Source organism: Micropterus dolomieu, linkage group LG07, assembly GCF_021292245.1.
Source record: "Micropterus dolomieu isolate WLL.071019.BEF.003 ecotype Adirondacks linkage group LG07, ASM2129224v1, whole genome shotgun sequence".
NCBI classification, from domain to species: domain Eukaryota; kingdom Metazoa; phylum Chordata; class Actinopteri; order Centrarchiformes; family Centrarchidae; genus Micropterus; species Micropterus dolomieu.
The window spans coordinates 13,233,300-13,249,251 of NC_060156.1; the positions used below are offsets into that span (position 1 = coordinate 13,233,300).

The window sequence follows — 15,952 nt, forward strand, 5'->3', positions numbered from 1 at the left end:
GGCTCCACTTTGATTTTAAACAATTGTTGTAATATTATATAAATGCTAACAAACACTATCTTTTGGAGGCCCAAACATGATTGGCATCCAAACTTACATGAACCAACAGTGACATCGGTATTACATGAAATTTACACCGTACATTTAACATTGTCATCCAGTGTCGGGTTCAATTAACTGCAGAGGTGATTAATCACTCGGTTTAGTGTTGACAACAGTCCAGAGTGATCTTCTCTGCTTGGGGTAGTTGATTAACAACATCTAAATAACGAATGATTCATTACAAACTACAACAATTATGTACGTGTTGCAATCTCACAATAACCTCAAAATGATAACCATAAGTTTCTCTACAGAATGTGTGAAACGTTACAGAAGTCCATAATAAGCAGTCAAGCATTCTGACTGAAACATTCAGAGAGTATTGCGAGAATGTTGACAGCACATATTACTGTAAATAATATACACAGGTTTTAGTCCAAAATCACTCCCTATTTACCAAATACTGTACAGTGTACTGTAAGTTTAAAAAGGTTGTACTATGTTGTGCCCAAAAAATGTCCATGGCATAGAGACTATTTTTTGTATTTTTTAGTTACATGGGGCATGTTTTATGCCTTTTATTAGTGAGATGGAAACAACGGGTCGCTGGCTGCACACAAAATGGGATATTGCGGTTTAGATCATTGCTTAAACATGTAGGATGCCCCATGGACACTATTTAAATCCCACAATGCAATGCATCATACTTAAATATTATACATATGAGTGTTGTGCTGCATTATACCTCTATGTGGTTACACAAAACAGTTCCCCATATACTATATAATAGAGCAAACTATTGAGCGTCTATGACATACGGAGTAGTGAATAAGGGAGTGATTTTAGATACAGCCTTTGTCAAAATATTTTAAGGCCGTTATTAAAACATTCAGTATGTTCAAAGATGGTAAATTTAGGGGAACATTCTCAGAACCAAATTTGGCAACTGGGAGTGACCTATCACCATGTGAATCCAAGTCTCCTCTTTGCTTCTTGAATATCTACAGCCTCATTAAGCATTTTAATGTTCTGGGTGGCACCGGAGACATATTTTGGCATTTGAGCACCAGTGCGGTCCTGAACGAGGAAGCTGGGCCTGACTGCACTGGAAGCGGCTCCAATCCCTTCCCTCGCAGCTTTGCAAAGTGGAAACACATTTCGCTGAGCCTCCGCCGCTGCCCTGATGATGTGCTGTGAATACTGTTGAAACTGGTTCTCCTCCTCAGCCATGAGCTCTGCGTTCTTCTCCTCCCACTCGTGTTCTTCTCTTCTCAGCTGCTGAAGCCTAGCACTTTTTTCAGCCTACAGATGAAAGATAAACATCATACAAGTTTTCTTTCACAGAACAAACCAAAAGTGTTCATGTTTGTAATGATGTGGAGATACTATAGTTTCAACATTACCATCTGTGTGGCATTGAATTCTTGTACTTTTCTTCCATCTCCTTTGATCTTCAGAGCCTTTAGTTGTTGTTTCTCAGAAAATATTCTGTCAGCCTTTTTCTGGGCCTGAAGTGTGTCTTGAGTGTTTTGTTTTGCCATTTTGTCCCTCTGCTCCTTTTCTTGTCTCTGATGAAACACAGTTTGTTTTACAGGTGTGACAACATGTGTTAGTTACAAGTGGATGAACTTTTCACGAGCCTCAAATTAACCCAGATTTCTCTGCAGCTTTAAAAGAAAATAATTATCTACAATTTTTTAAACTACATAAGTAACCAAGAACACTTTTCATATTACTGACTTAAGAAAAGCTTTATACTATGGTAACTTTGTATTTTGCAGGACATGAACTTGTGTTACCAAGAATTCTCTGTGTGCAACGATTGACTTCAACATAGTAGCCCTCTTCATCTCCTCCTCCCACTGCTGCTGTGCCTGTTTTGCATCGCGCTCAGCGACAGCCCTTGCGATATTCTGCTCCTCGCTGACAGTTTGCTCCTGCTGTTTAACCGTCAGTTTGTTCATGATCATTTCCCTGCGCAGCTGAGCCTCTCTGAAGAATGAAACAACTCACAAGTATGATTGTGATACAAACACATTTTCATTCATTACATTTTTAAATGTAGCAGTCTTTTATATATCTTATTTGTATTTTTTTTAACTTCGTCTACCTTAGTTTACTTATCTATATCTATATCTATAGATATAGATATAGATATATATGAAAGCACAATTCTTCTGTTTATGTACATGTTTTTATTTTAACATTTTGCTTTGGCAATGTAAACGACTGTTTCCCATGCCAAAAAGCTCCATTTAATTGATGTGAAAACCCATTGTTACTGTATATTTGACATGCCTAGACAGATAACTGGGTGTTTAATTAAAAGCCGAGTCCCAATTAGAAGCCCATCCCTTTTACTGGCCTGGTGTGGCTACCCATTTTGACAAATAAACGCAGGTCTCAGTTAGAAGCCTGGTCTGGTTTTTACAGAAGTTCTGTGAGATTACTGATTTAGGCAAAAAAAAGCCTGGGTTATTATTTGAAGTTTTGCAGTGTGTGTTTATTGTTTTGCTGGGTCTTACCTAAACAATTCTCTTTCTTTGTCTTTCCGTAACTTCATCATTTTTTGTTTTGCAGAGAGAAAAAGTTTCCTTTGCTCCTCTTCGGCCTCCTGTTTTTGTGCATCTGTCGCTCTTATGAGGTCCCTATTGGTTAGATGTTCCTGTAAATACAGAGTAATCTATAGTAAACCACACATACAAAACTACATACCCTGTGCTGCTAAGACCCTACCAGGTGAGCTTGCATAAGGTTTCTCTTCTGCTGTGCTTGTCTTTCTTCCTCCATTCTTTGCTCCCACTGAAAGAGTTCTTGAAGTCGCTGGGTTTCTTCTCCGTCCTTTTTGTTCTCTATCTTCTGTCGCTCTCTCACTTGCTCATTTCCCATGATCCTAAAGAAAAGGAATCACACTCTGACGTGAAGCAAAATATGTTCATGGTAGCACCATAACTCCACTTACAAAATAAGATGTTAAATGGATATTCTCATGCAATTTAACCATACAATAGACTACATACAACAGTAATGCACTTAAATTGAGAGCACCATCATATCTATACTTCTGCGAAGACCCTGCCAACTGTTGCATCCTTGGCATGTTCAAAGCTGGTTCTTGGATCTGATGTGAGACTTACTGGTGCTTCAGGTCCTCTGCAACAGCCTGCTGCTTGAGCTTTTTCTCAAGTGCTTTCTCCTGCTCCTGTCTCAAGGCTTCGTCCTCTCTTGCCTTTACCATATTCATGAATTCTTTGTCCACGTCTTTAGATGCACTCTTGATTCTCTGCTTCACTTCAATCTGAGTCTCCCTCTCCTTCAGTACCTCTGTCAGCAAGAGCGCACGCTGTGGGAGTAGTAACAATCATGCTTTATCCCAAAAACATCAATGTACATGTATAGCCAAACATGTTCAAGTGGCACAATAATTCTCAATTCTTAGACTAACATGTAATCCTTTAACACGGTCGGTTTGATAATACAGCTGCGTCTTGGCTTTTTGAATGGCCTCTTTCCGCTTCTGCTCCTGATATTTGGCCTCTTCTATATCAGTCAGTTTCCTTTTCTCCTCCTCAATCTGCTCCCGAATCTTCTTTGCCTCAAGCTTTTTTTGCCTTTGACCCTTTGATAAATGTAAACATAGACTGTGTTAACCTTTTGCTTCCTTGCAGCATATTGTGATTTTTTTCATCCTTACAAGCACATCTAATTTTAAGAAAGCAAACTACATTTGAGAACCCCTGCACAGTGCAGGCAACTTACAGCGAAGGTATTGGACCACAGCTTCACCACCTCTTTTGATTGCATGTGCAGGGCCTCTCTCTGTTTAGCTGCCTCTCTCATACTCTCCTTGTCTTTATTAACCCGGTTCAATTCATCCTGAATCCTCAGCCATTCAGCCTTGGTTAAGACAGTGACTTGTCGGAGGTCTGGTGGTTGGATCATCCTGCTGGCTTCCTCGGCTGAAGACACTATTAAAAAAAGGAGGAAATTACACTACAAAGATCCTCCGGTACATCGAACACTACATCTAGAACACAGTGTATTAGGGGACTGAAAATATGCACCATTAGTTTGTGTTTTATGCAATTTTAAAATAGTCATATCTTACATGCTTTTCTCCACAATGTTATGGGATGCATATATTTGTTACATGTTGGAAGGGACAGTAGTTGCTGTGTGCCAAACAAAGGTTGTTATGTGTTCATAAGAGCAGGGCCATAGCTACCATTGAGCACACTATAGGGTGATTCTGGGAAACCACTTGTGTGTAATGTGTAAAGTTACACATGCAATGGAATCGTATACATGTTAAATTTTATTATGCATGGTCCCTGAATACAGAGGTAATCAGATCATACAGCTTAAATATAGTAGGCTACTGTACTGCCGCCAATTTATGAGTTGTCTTAGTTTTATGATATGTTAAACTGTAAATAAAAAGGTTGTGCAGGGGGATTTGGAAATGTAAACAAATGCAACAATAATACTGTACATTACTTTCAAGATTATTAAATATGAAATTGCACAGGAAGTTGTTTTCTTTTGAAAGAGGTTAAATGTTTACTGGTGGGCATGACATTACATGGATGCATAATAATTCAACTAAAACCCATTTTTCGGGTTTTAAGGTCATATTATTTCAACACTGCTGTTGCCTTCACAGACTTATATAGTTTCTGTTAGCTTTGCCAGCGAGCTTAACTTTACCTTCACTAAGTGTAAAACAAAACTCTCTCTTCAGCTCTCACCTCTCTTACTGGAGCCTCTTCTTCGGCCGTACTGAACCACCGATGTCATTTTTATCCGATATATGACCTAACTTGCTAATGAAATACTAAATATAAGAGCCAAATAAAACAGCTAACGAAGAAAAGTGAAGCTAATGTTAACTCTTCCCAGGTTGCATACAGACGTGTGAGGTGACGGTCCGCATTTGTTGCGTTGTATCCAGGCAACCCTTGAACCAATCTGAAGCCTTTCCGTTGATCGACGACAGGTGGCGCCCAGGTAAAAATACACACCTGCATTTCAGAGAAATATGATTGTATGTGACATCTATATCCTGACCAAAATTGTTGGTAGCGTTGTACTTTTTTCAAAAAGCTTAGTGCAACGTTTCTTCCATAAAAACACTGAAATTTAACACAAGTATTTCTTTGCTTTGTGGTGGAACAAAACAAAATACAGTGTACAATGTAGATTTGTCAAATTACAACAGGTTATAAAGTGAAATTGAGTTTGTAACTCCCTTCTGCTACGTAGCAGACAATATACAGTAGCCCAATATAAAAGCAATTAGAAAAATAGTAAACAGATATATATATATATATATACAGTGGAGTCGCTGAGGATGAGTTTGAGTTTAAAAGTCTGATAGTTTGGGGAAAAGCTGCTCTGCAGTCTGGTGGTGCAGCAGCAGAAACTTCTATATCTCCTACCAGAAGGCAGCAGGGTGAACAGTCTGTGGCTGGACAGGTACTGTCCTTTAGTACCCTTTGAGCTCTGCGTAGGCACCTCATTGATGATGCTCGGGAGATGGGTACCAATGATCTTTTGAGCAGTTTTAATCATCCGCTGCAGAGCCCTCCAGCCCTGGGCTGTGTGTAGTGATGGTTTCAGTCAGGATGCTTTCTATTGCTCCTCTGTAAAAGCTGACAAGAACTTGAGCTTCTTAAGCTTCCTTCAGAAATCTCTCTCTTGAAAATAAATCCCTACCATCCATCCATTGTCAACCGTTTCTCCTGTGTACAGGGTCGCTGGGGGGCTGGAGCCAATCCCAGCTGGCACCGGGACACCCTGCCAGTCCATCGCAGGGCACACAGACAAGAACAACCACTCGTTATGGGCAATTTAGAATCACCAATTAACCTAGCTTGCTTGTCTTTGGACGGTAGGAGGAAGCCAAAGCAAATTCCACACAGAAAGGGAGCAAGGTTTGAACCCCTTGCTGTGAGGTGACAGTGCTAACCACAAATCCAAAATCCTACAGGAAATTCAGGGGTCAGCGCAGGTCACCTTTATTGGTTTTAAGACATAATTGTATCAAGCACGGGATTCCTTTAATTTTTATTTAACTTGTGTGTTGAGTTGCAGGTTTCTGTAATGTAAAAATAATTCAACTGCTTTAAATAGAGAACTGCAGATTACTAATCTGCAGTTTTGTGTCAGTGTGTCTGACTGCAGCAGAGCATGGACAACCCCACAGCTGCAAGTCCATTTCCACAGACCTGTTCCTGTGTCCACCATGTTCATGATCAGCCTTTTCTTGCAGGAGACAAAATTAAATGTCAAAGAAGAAAAACAGGTGTGAACAATAAAATAAATGATGGCTGAATTCCATTTAATTGCTTCAGTTTTAGGGTCTTGGTATTGTATGTTCTGTCACAGCTTACTGGGGACTTAAATACAACAGAGCCATCATGTTATTATGCGCTTACTATGACAAGAAGACCCATGGCACAATCCAACCTCTCTGGATTCGGATGCAAGGGAAAGAGCTGCCATCAACTGCCCAATATATTAAATCTACCCTTGAGACAATTTTAACTTGCGCCATCAATCACAAATTCACTCAAAAGGGACTCGGGTGTAGAGAACACAGAGGACTCCCTGTAGAGAGGAGGGTGTTCGAAAGCCAGATCATCTCTATGTGTGTTTACAGAAAAGAACATGAAGCCTTTAAAAAGAAGAACAGCATCAAACATGGAGGAGGAACACAATATCTTAGGGTTGTCTTTTCTGCTTCTGGCACAGATTAAATTGAATCTGTAACTTGTATCATGAACTTATTACCAAGGCGTTTAGAAGCACAACATCGAACCCAGTGTCAGACACTAGAGACTCTGTATACTGTACAAGATATTTAGTCTGGATCATTGGATGGAATGGAAAGAATATGCAACTGAAATCTCCATGCTCACTGTGTTTCCAATTAAATTTCTTCTAATTAAATTGAAATGTACACAACTAAAATACAGCATGAAATGACATGATACATTCATTAAGCTTACTTGATTTGAGACCATGTCTTGAAGAGGGTCCAGTAATTTTGTGTGTGTGTGTGGGGGGGGTTGTTGCATATTCCTAAATTCACTTGGAGCCGGGTGGTATTACAGGAGGGAAAAGACTGTCTGGTTTATGGCAGAATAACAAAACTCCTATAGGTTCATATTTGACTCTAGATATTCTTTTGGTCTTCTACTACTAAACATATTTATGTATTGTAAGGACACTAATATGGATTCTGCACATAAATAATTTACATGTGTTTTAAAATCTAGTGTTAAATGCAGATATAATAGTATGACTCTGACAGTTGTGTCAAATTACTGAGCTGACACTAAGTTAAGGGGGTGCTGTCATGTGCAGCCTAATGAGTCAGGTGATGAACAGCGTCTGTTAAATTAAGGCTGAAAAAAACGGACTCGCGTGACCTGTTCTTCTTTTAAAGATGAAGTTTTATCTTCGTTGGGGGATTTGAATTATTATTATTAAAGGATATGGGGGGGTTTTGTCATGCGTACTTGACTTTGAGTTTTTACATTTTGTGCTGCTTAATACTTCTGTTCCACTACATTTCGGTCATAAATAAAGTACTTTTAACTCAGCTACATTTAACTATAGTCACTAGTTAGCACACTAAACATACGATGAGTTTATAAAATATGATGCATTGCTCAGTGGTGGAAGACTGAAAATAATCCACTACAAGTAAAAGTCCTGCATTCAAAACATAAGTAAGTATTATCAGAAGAATGTATTTAAAGAAAAAAAGTATCTAAGAAATGACTCTAAATTACTAAATGCATAAGTGTTTTTAGCTGGATTAACATTACTGCTGCCCCCAAGAGGGGATTTAAATAGTTTATTTATCTTAAGGAGTAGGAGCATTTTCTCAACCCATAAAGGAACATTTAATCCTTCAGTTTATGACAAACATTTATAATCAAACACACCATGTTTTTCACTAGACAGGAAGGGTATTGAAAATTGCTATCTAAAAATTAGTAACTAAAGCTGTCAGACAAGTAGCCTGGGCCTATAGCCTAGTAGAGAAAAAACATTTGCCTCTGAAATGAGTGAAGTAGAAGTATAGTTGCATAATGGAAATACTCAAGTACCTGGATTTACTTACTTAAGTCTACTAGTAAATGTACTTTGTTACATTCCACCATTGGCATTGCTAAATGAGCTCCCCATAATAATATTATTATTATTAATAATAACATAATTAATAATTTTGTATGTAAGGAGCAGGATACTTTTATTCTGATATTGCTGAATGCCAGATTTTCTACTTGCATTATGGAGTAGGCTACTTGTGATAGGCCTATTGCTATTTTAACTAAAGTAAAAAAAAAAAACTTCCACCACGGTCGATAGCCTGATAAAAGCATCCCAAACTGGTAACAGCATTTGGTCCAAACTGGTCCCCAGTAGAGACGGCCTCCTGCATGTTACGTCAGAGCAGGAGATGCACAAGAGGCGGGTTTTACTTTGAAAGGGGGCTGTCTTAAATCCGAGATAACCATTCAAAACCAACAGAGGGAAAAAAAACTCCCCATGTCCATCACTTCACTTCACTTCACAAAGGGAGAAGACGTCCAGCAGCAGTTACCCACCAACAAGCAACCCGGAGAAAAAAACCCAAGATGGCCCCGATTTCCATCAAGACTGTTTTAGTCAGTGAAAGTCTTGATCCACGCTGTAAGACGATTCTGGAGGAAAATGGCATCCTAGTCACGGAAAAACTGAATATGAAAAAGGATGAACTGATGGCGGAGATTAAGGTAAGGTTGGCACGCAGTAACCTTATTAAGTTACATATCTGCTTTCAGGGTTGTTTTCTACGCGACATGGTTGCAAATCTTGTTAAAAAGTTTGTTCGCTTTAGCTAGCATCTTCTTAAAAGCTCGCGGGATTTGCGGCTGCACACGTCCTGGGGAAAATGTGTTTATAAGGCAAAAACCAAATAGCACCTGCTGTTTTTTCCCATACAAACTTTAATGTCAGGTGTGTGCGCTCTGATTTTCGGCAATGAGAGTCTGACATGTAGCCTGTTTGCTGGGCTGAGGTGAGAGAATTGGTTAAGTTCGTACCGCCCCTTGTGAAGCTGATGCAACTCATCCCTAGATTTACCGGTTCCCTCATCACTTTCTCTCCTGAGTGCCACATGGAGAGCAGAATGGCAGCTTTAACTGACATGCACAGAAACAGGAACAAATATTTGCTTTGTACAACTTCGATTTTTCAGATTATAAATTCTTGCAACTGTTCCAAATGCATTGTAGTGTTTTGCTGTATATTCAGGGCTGGACTTAAACACTCTTAGGCCCTGGGACAACAGTGACCTGTAACCACACACACACACACACACACACACACACACACACACACACACACACTTTTTTTACTCCAACCCGTTAAGTCTCTGAAACCATGTCTACATTTTTATATACAGTCTATGGTTCCTACAAGGGGACAGTTCCTGTGTTGTTGCTGCGTTTCACTCACACATGTCAGAAAATTTCCACACTGATGAGCTGACCTGCATACATGTTGCCATGGTTACAGAATTATCTTGTATAAATATAGACTGCACATCACTGAATTTAGTTCTGCAAGTACTGATTTACTTTCATTGCCGATAGAATCTGTCGATTAGTTGTTTGGTCTATAAAATGTCAGAAAATGGTAAACAAAAAAAAATCCAAAGCCCCAGATAACAGTGTCCACAAACCAAAGAAATAGAGGAGTAAAGAAACCAGACAATATTCACATTTAAAGGGTACCTTTTTCAACCACCTTGTTTTTGTGTCTGTGACTAATTGGACAACATTTTTCAAAAGTGGTCCAGTATTGAGCAGGTGGGATACATATGGGAGCAGCGAAACAGGGCTGCAATGTTATAATTGCGGGCAATTGTTCCCCATCAAAGTACATTCACTAAAGTGCTTGTTTTTGCCACTGACAGGATCAGATTGTTATTACAAGTGTCTGACATTATGGAAAGGATACCTAAAGAGTAAGATTCTTTTTGTTTAACCAGACTCCATTGATAAAAACAGTAATTTTATAATTTTACCTCACAGAACATAGGAGTTGCTGATCTACTGCTGCTTTAGTCAGTTAGTCTGTTTTGTATTATTGTGTGACTAAGTCACAAAATAACACATACTAACCAATCGAGGCAGCAGTCGACCAGAGAGGCAAAATTACTGTTTTGGTCAAGGGAGTCTGGTGGCTTTGAGAGCGATGTAGTGACTGTTTCTGGTTAAACAAAAAAGGACCTCACTCTTAGGTCTATCTGTTTTAGGGATCCTTTCCATAATGTAGTCAGACACTTGTAATAATATTCTGAGCCTGTCAGTGACAGAAACAAGTACTTTTAGTGGACGTACATTGACGGCCCGGCACAATAGGCGTGCATGGTTGCTAATCTAGCCTTGAGTAGATTCACCGCAGCTATATAACACCATGAGAGCAACCATGTGCTTTTCTCACCATCCTAGGACTACGATGGCCTTTTGGTTAGATCTTCAACAAAGGTAACGGCTGATGTCATCAATGCTGCTAGTAATCTCAAAATCATTGGGAGAGCTGGGACTGGTGTGGACAACGTGGATGTTGATGCTGCCACCAAAAAGGGTATTATTGTCATGAAGTAAGTTTCCACTCTACGCACAAATCTGCTTTCAATATAATGTACTGTCCATTAACTGTAGACTGTTTTCTCCAGTACGCCAAGCGGTAACACGATCAGTGCTGCTGAGCTGACATGTGCCCTGCTGATGAGCCTCTCAAGGCAAGATGATTCATGTTTTTATGTCAACATGCTCAGTCTTTTTAATTGATTTGAAGTACTGTAACTGCCGTTCTGTTTCCAGAAATGTGCCTCAAGCTGCAATGTCGATGAAACAAGGGAACTGGGATCGGAAAAAGGTAAACAAAGATTTTTAGTGCTGTTTGAATGATTGTTGCCACACAAAGCGATTACTGTTGCATGGTCGCCCCCGTTGTTCAGCCAGTCATCACTAATCCAATGTGACGCTTGGATCTGTGCAATTTTGGGTCTCGTAGACGGCGTCATTGTTTTGTTGCTGATTTTACAGTTCATGGGCGCAGAACTGTATGGCAAGGTACTGGGAATAGTTGGACTTGGAAGAATAGGAAAGGAAGTCGCTTCAAGAATGCAATCATTTGGCATGAAGGTATGTAACCAGATTATACATGACAAAACTGCGTAGTCGCATATCTCCATGGTTAATTGTACTTTAATATTTAGATGAAACAAACGTGTCAAGTTTCCCCCTCTCTCTCTTCTTAGACTATCGGCTATGATCCAATCACTCCTCCTGAGGTGTCAGCCAGCTGGGGGGTGGAGCAGATGTCTCTGGAGCAGCTTTGGCCCCAGTGTGACTATATTACTGTCCACACTCCCCTAATGCCCTCTACTGTCGGTGAGTTTTACAGAGGTTCTCCTGATTTATATTGCTGTCAGAAATTGTACTTATAAATTGTGGAATATCTCTTTCAATTGTTTTTTTCTTTTGCCCAAGGTTTGCTTAATGATGAATCGTTTGCTAAATGCAAGAAAGGGGTGAAGGTTGTGAATTGTGCACGAGGGGGTATCATCGACGAGGCCGCTCTGCTCAGAGCTTTGGAGTCCGGACAGTGTGGAGGCGCTGGGCTTGATGTCTTTGTTGAGGCAAGGTTATTGGAGCACACAAATAACTCCATACTACTGTATGTACCTATAGCAGTTTGTTTTTAAAAATCAAATTGTGTCTTTAATCACTCCATTAAATGGAATAAAAGCCTTCATCTTTGCGTTTATGTTTGATCGCAGGAGCCTCCTAAGAGCTGGTCACTGGTCAGCCATCCTAATGTCATCAGCTGTCCTCACCTGGGAGCCAGTACGAAGGAGGCTCAGGCCCGTTGTGGGGAGGACATCTCTCTGCAGATTGTGGACATGGTGAAGGGCAAGAAGCTGGTTGGAGCTGTAAGTTCTATTCAGTACATTTTCAAAGCAATTACCACTCAGTCCTTGAGATTTTCTTGTTACAGAACATATTAAAGGTGCACTACAGCGATTTGGTACTGCACTTCTGTAAAGTGGGGAAAGAAAAAAGCAATAAAACAAACTGAGATCGTGACCTCTAGTCCCTAAAATGGTTAAAGCTCCAAAAACAATGAGTCCTACACTTCCACTAATGCAACTGGGTAGCATCTTTTATTAGACCTTCCATGCCTGGAAAATGCCAACGTCTTTCAAACTCCAAACCCCCAGTTTGTAATGCAGGCTTTCTGTCTGAAAGTTATCTCTAAGCACAAGCCACAGAAAACATTAAAGAACTGTCTTCACTGGGTGAGTAGTCCTCCCTATGACAAGTAAAAATTGGTAGAGGTAAATGGAGAAACAAATAAGTATTTACACAAATGCAAATACTGCTTCAGTTCCTGTAGCTATCTTGAGAGACTTCTTTACGGCCCTCTACCAAACTCAATTTGCAGCTTATTCCATCTCAAAGAAATCTCTTACCTATTACTCAGTATTTGGGGATATGATACAATCAGAGGTGTCAGACAACAGTGTTGAAACATCTGCCGAAGCCTAATAATCTTCCAAGTAAGTATTTTATAGTTAACATTTATAGAAGATATTAGCCAAGTGGCCTCATGTTGGCATTTGGTCATGGAGTCGCTAAAGTAGTTCAACAGACTCTCAGACTTTAATACACACATCTGATGTGTCTATGAGGAGCTGTCTCTGCACAAGTCACTTTTTTGGATTTTACACGTCCATTTTTTTTTTTCAGACTATGCTTTGGGACATAATGCACAATTTAGGCAGACATTAATTACAAACTGTTGGACTCTCTATAGCTTAGCGTGTGTCACACTATGTCCTAATGCCGTCTACAGTAATTCCAGTATATTTTCATTAATTAACTACAGGTTATAAAGGTTAAACAGGTTTTTTCATCATTTTGATCAGCTGCTCCTCTATTCAAGGGTAAAAACATGAGGTATGGAAGTTGGAAATAAAATTTGTAGATGTTCAATGTCCATTTGTCTGAGCATTTCTTAAGGATTTTTCATTCATGTTGATTTACGTTTGATTGAAATGTCAAGAATAAACTTTCAAAGAAAACATGTACACACTTGGGTGACAGTGTCTGATCTACATCAATAGTTTCTGTCTGTGAACTTGCTATATGATCAAACTGGTAGAATTATAAGTAAACAAAACATGGCTTTAATATGGGTCTCAAATGCTTATTTGTGTATGGTGTTAACACTGAGTCTTCTCTTAGCCTTCCATTAAAATTATATTGACATTTTAATATTGATTCAGCTACAGATTTCAAAATTTGGGATCACATTCAGTTCACGAAAGCACTCTGACTCCACCTCTTCTCCTTTATTGTAGGTGAACGCACAGGTTTTGGCCAGCACATTCTCCCAGGAATCTCACCTACTGATCAAACTCGGAGAAGCTGTCGGAGCTGTGCTGCAGTCATGCACTGCTTCTAAGAAACCGTTCAGCCATGTCCAAATCACTACTGAAGGTAAAGCTACTCTCTATCCAGTTGTGCAACCAGAAAGGGAAAGGTGGTCATATCATAGCTCCCTCTGGTGGTCCGCTTGTGAAACAGATGATGTATTTTATACCGTTGCTTTTGCAGTAAATTATGAAGATTCACTTTCTATTGTTAATGTTTTTTTCAAAAAATTTTGCTTTGAAATGTTTGACTTCCTACTAGTGGAAGGTAACACTATATACTGTTTTCTTCAAACCAGGGGATTGCATGAAGTCCTCCACTGGTTATATGACTTCATCAGTACTTGTTGGACTGCTGAATCATGAGTCTGGTCATTGCCTGAACCTCATCAATGTGCTGAGCCTAGCAAAGGAGTCTGGAATCACGGTACGACAAACTCATTGTGGCAAAAGCCACATGACAACAATGAGCGTGTGTCTTTTGTTTTTTTTAGAAAATAATCTTTTTATACATGTGAACTGAATCTTCAGGTAAACCAGAGCCACTGTGCATCTGACAGGGCTGCCAGCGGGGTGTGTAAGGTGGAGATCATGGCCAACGGCAGCAGCTACAAAGCCAGTGGTTCAGTTCAAGGTGGTGTGCCAGTCCTGCTGGAGCTGAGCGAGAGTGTGTTTAGACAGCCGGTCTCTCTCACTGGAAATCTGCTGTTCTTCAAGGCCTCTGCAAATCCTCAGCTCCTATCCTCAGTGGCTGGTAAGAAACTTTAAAAGTATGCTATTGCCCAGTAATGTTAAGGGGGAAATCACTCCTATAACACTGAAGATGTTAGAATGTTCTGTATCAACACACTCTTCTTGAATCTTAAAGGTACAATGTGTAAGATATGGCCAAAATTTAAAACATTTGAAAAAAATCTAAAAAGAAACTAACATTATCAACACAATGTGAAGAAGTAACAGTTGTGACGTTAGGTCAAAGACATCTACGTTTTGTGTTGCAGAGATATCTACTGGAGTTAGCATGCTAAAGAGCTAGCTCCGACCCATACTGTCTCATAATACCACAGTAAAGCTCAGGCCTGTCCCTGAAGTTTTCAGCTGGTAGATGTGTGCGTGTGGTGAGTTTGCTCTCAGTGTGCAATAAACAAAATAAACTCACAAAATGTCAAGAAATTAAAAATTTCTGGCCTCTGTGTCAGCGGCTGTGTTTGGTTCCAGTCTGGCCTTGATCACTCAGAGGCTGTTTTGCCTGGTTCTGTTGCCCCTCGCTCACCCGGCTCCAGTTCTGTTGTCTAGTCGGGATTTAGTCAGCTGTTATGTCCTGGTATGTGGCATGCTCCCCACCACTTTTCTTTTGGAGTATGAATTCGACAGACGGAGAGTAGACTCAATTCTTAGATATTGTACCTTTTATTTTTTTTTAATAGGTACAATAATTTAATTACAACACACATTATTCTTGTAGATGTAGCCTATCAGCCTCCTCAAAGATTAAATATAGCAGTCAGTGAAGCAATGGACAGACAGACACCGTACAGTATGTGATGTTGGACAAAATGTAGGTTACTTTAAAGCATCTAAAGGGGCAATTTAGGTGGTCATGAGGGCTCAAGTGGTTAATGTTGGGAATAATTCAAAATAAAGCAAACATTGCTGTGAGCAAGGCAAAAACTGTGAGGCAGATTTTTCCCCACTTTTTTTGATTTATATTTTTTTTAACCTGAGGATGAATTGTGAATTGAGTTATGACTTTCTTTAAAAACCTATTTTCTCTTTTCGAATGTTCTTTGTTTAGGACTTCTGGACACAGAAGGAGTGGAGATTGAGTCTTTCAGTGCTCCCACAGACCGCACTGGGGATCTGTGGTATTGTGTGGGGGTGTCCTCTCTCCTGCGAGACCTCAGTGCCTTGAAGCCTTTGGTTAAGGAGGCAGCACAGCTCAGCATTTAAATTACAGAAGCAACGGCATCTGGAAATCTCAAAGAGTGTCTTAACATAATTGAGCCTCCTTGGCCTTAACGTTTACAACTAACAACTTGTTTAGAAGTTGAACACTTGCATTTTGATAACATTCCTGTGTTTAGAATGTTTTAACTGCACTAAAACTAAATCAAATGTTTCAGTGTTGTGTGTCGTTCAGTTTGTTGTTTGAGCTTTTTAAAGCCAAGATGTAAAATAAAGCACACTTAACTAAAACAGTGTAAGAACATTTTTCAAGAACTGGTAGCTGAGTGTTTTTATTCAGTGAACTTTACACTTTCACTTACTACATTTTAAAAGGGACTGTACTACACTAAGTTACCAGTATCTTAAGCATACAGAAGCTCTGCAGTGTAACTCCTATTTTGTAAAGTTTAAAATGTCCAGTTTTTGTGTCCGAGAGAGAACACTTGTTATTTTTTTTGC

At 39.6% G+C, this 15,952-nt stretch overlaps 2 protein-coding genes across 2 annotated transcripts; one reads left to right on the forward strand and one right to left on the reverse strand.

Annotated features, from left to right (window-relative positions):
- Positions 1-8: 8 nt before the first annotated feature.
- On the reverse strand, positions 9-4,987 carry cfap210 (cilia and flagella associated protein 210). The gene is made up of 9 exons (XM_046053605.1): positions 4,791-4,987; positions 3,802-4,010; positions 3,488-3,661; positions 3,180-3,385; positions 2,779-2,935; positions 2,568-2,707; positions 1,842-2,034; positions 1,446-1,610; positions 9-1,344 (listed from the first exon to the last, which is right to left on the reverse strand). The coding sequence occupies exons 1-9, from the start codon at positions 4,837-4,839 to the stop codon at positions 1,003-1,005; spliced, it is 1,635 nt and encodes a 544-aa protein (XP_045909561.1). The 5' UTR covers positions 4,840-4,987; the 3' UTR covers positions 9-1,002.
- A 3,589-nt stretch (positions 4,988-8,576) lies between these two features.
- phgdh (phosphoglycerate dehydrogenase) lies at positions 8,577-15,742 on the forward strand. The gene is made up of 12 exons (XM_046053831.1): positions 8,577-8,831; positions 10,554-10,705; positions 10,781-10,846; positions 10,929-10,983; positions 11,154-11,252; positions 11,369-11,501; positions 11,601-11,749; positions 11,891-12,043; positions 13,475-13,613; positions 13,846-13,973; positions 14,078-14,300; positions 15,342-15,742. Exons 1-12 carry the CDS (start codon positions 8,694-8,696, stop codon positions 15,494-15,496), a joined length of 1,590 nt encoding a protein of 529 aa, XP_045909787.1. The 5' UTR covers positions 8,577-8,693; the 3' UTR covers positions 15,497-15,742.
- The last annotated feature ends 210 nt before the right edge of the window (positions 15,743-15,952 follow it).

Excerpts from the sequence above, each read along its gene's own strand:
- cfap210 (XM_046053605.1), bottom strand. The coding sequence starts at position 4,839 with ATGACATCGGTGGTTCAGTACGGCCGAAGAAGAGGCTCCAGTAAGAGA. Across the intron at positions 3,386-3,487 it reads ACCGTGTTAAAGGATTACAT|CGTGCGCTCTTGCTGACAGA; the intron begins GTTAGTCTAAGA and ends CTACTCCCACAG. Across the intron at positions 1,345-1,445 it reads AATTCAATGCCACACAGATG|GCTGAAAAAAGTGCTAGGCT; the intron begins GTAATGTTGAAA and ends TTTCATCTGTAG.
- phgdh (XM_046053831.1), top strand. The coding sequence starts at position 8,694 with ATGGCCCCGATTTCCATCAAGACTGTTTTAGTCAGTGAAAGTCTTGAT. Across the intron at positions 8,832-10,553 it reads AACTGATGGCGGAGATTAAG|GACTACGATGGCCTTTTGGT; the intron begins GTAAGGTTGGCA and ends TCACCATCCTAG. Across the intron at positions 14,301-15,341 it reads GCTCCTATCCTCAGTGGCTG|GACTTCTGGACACAGAAGGA; the intron begins GTAAGAAACTTT and ends TTCTTTGTTTAG.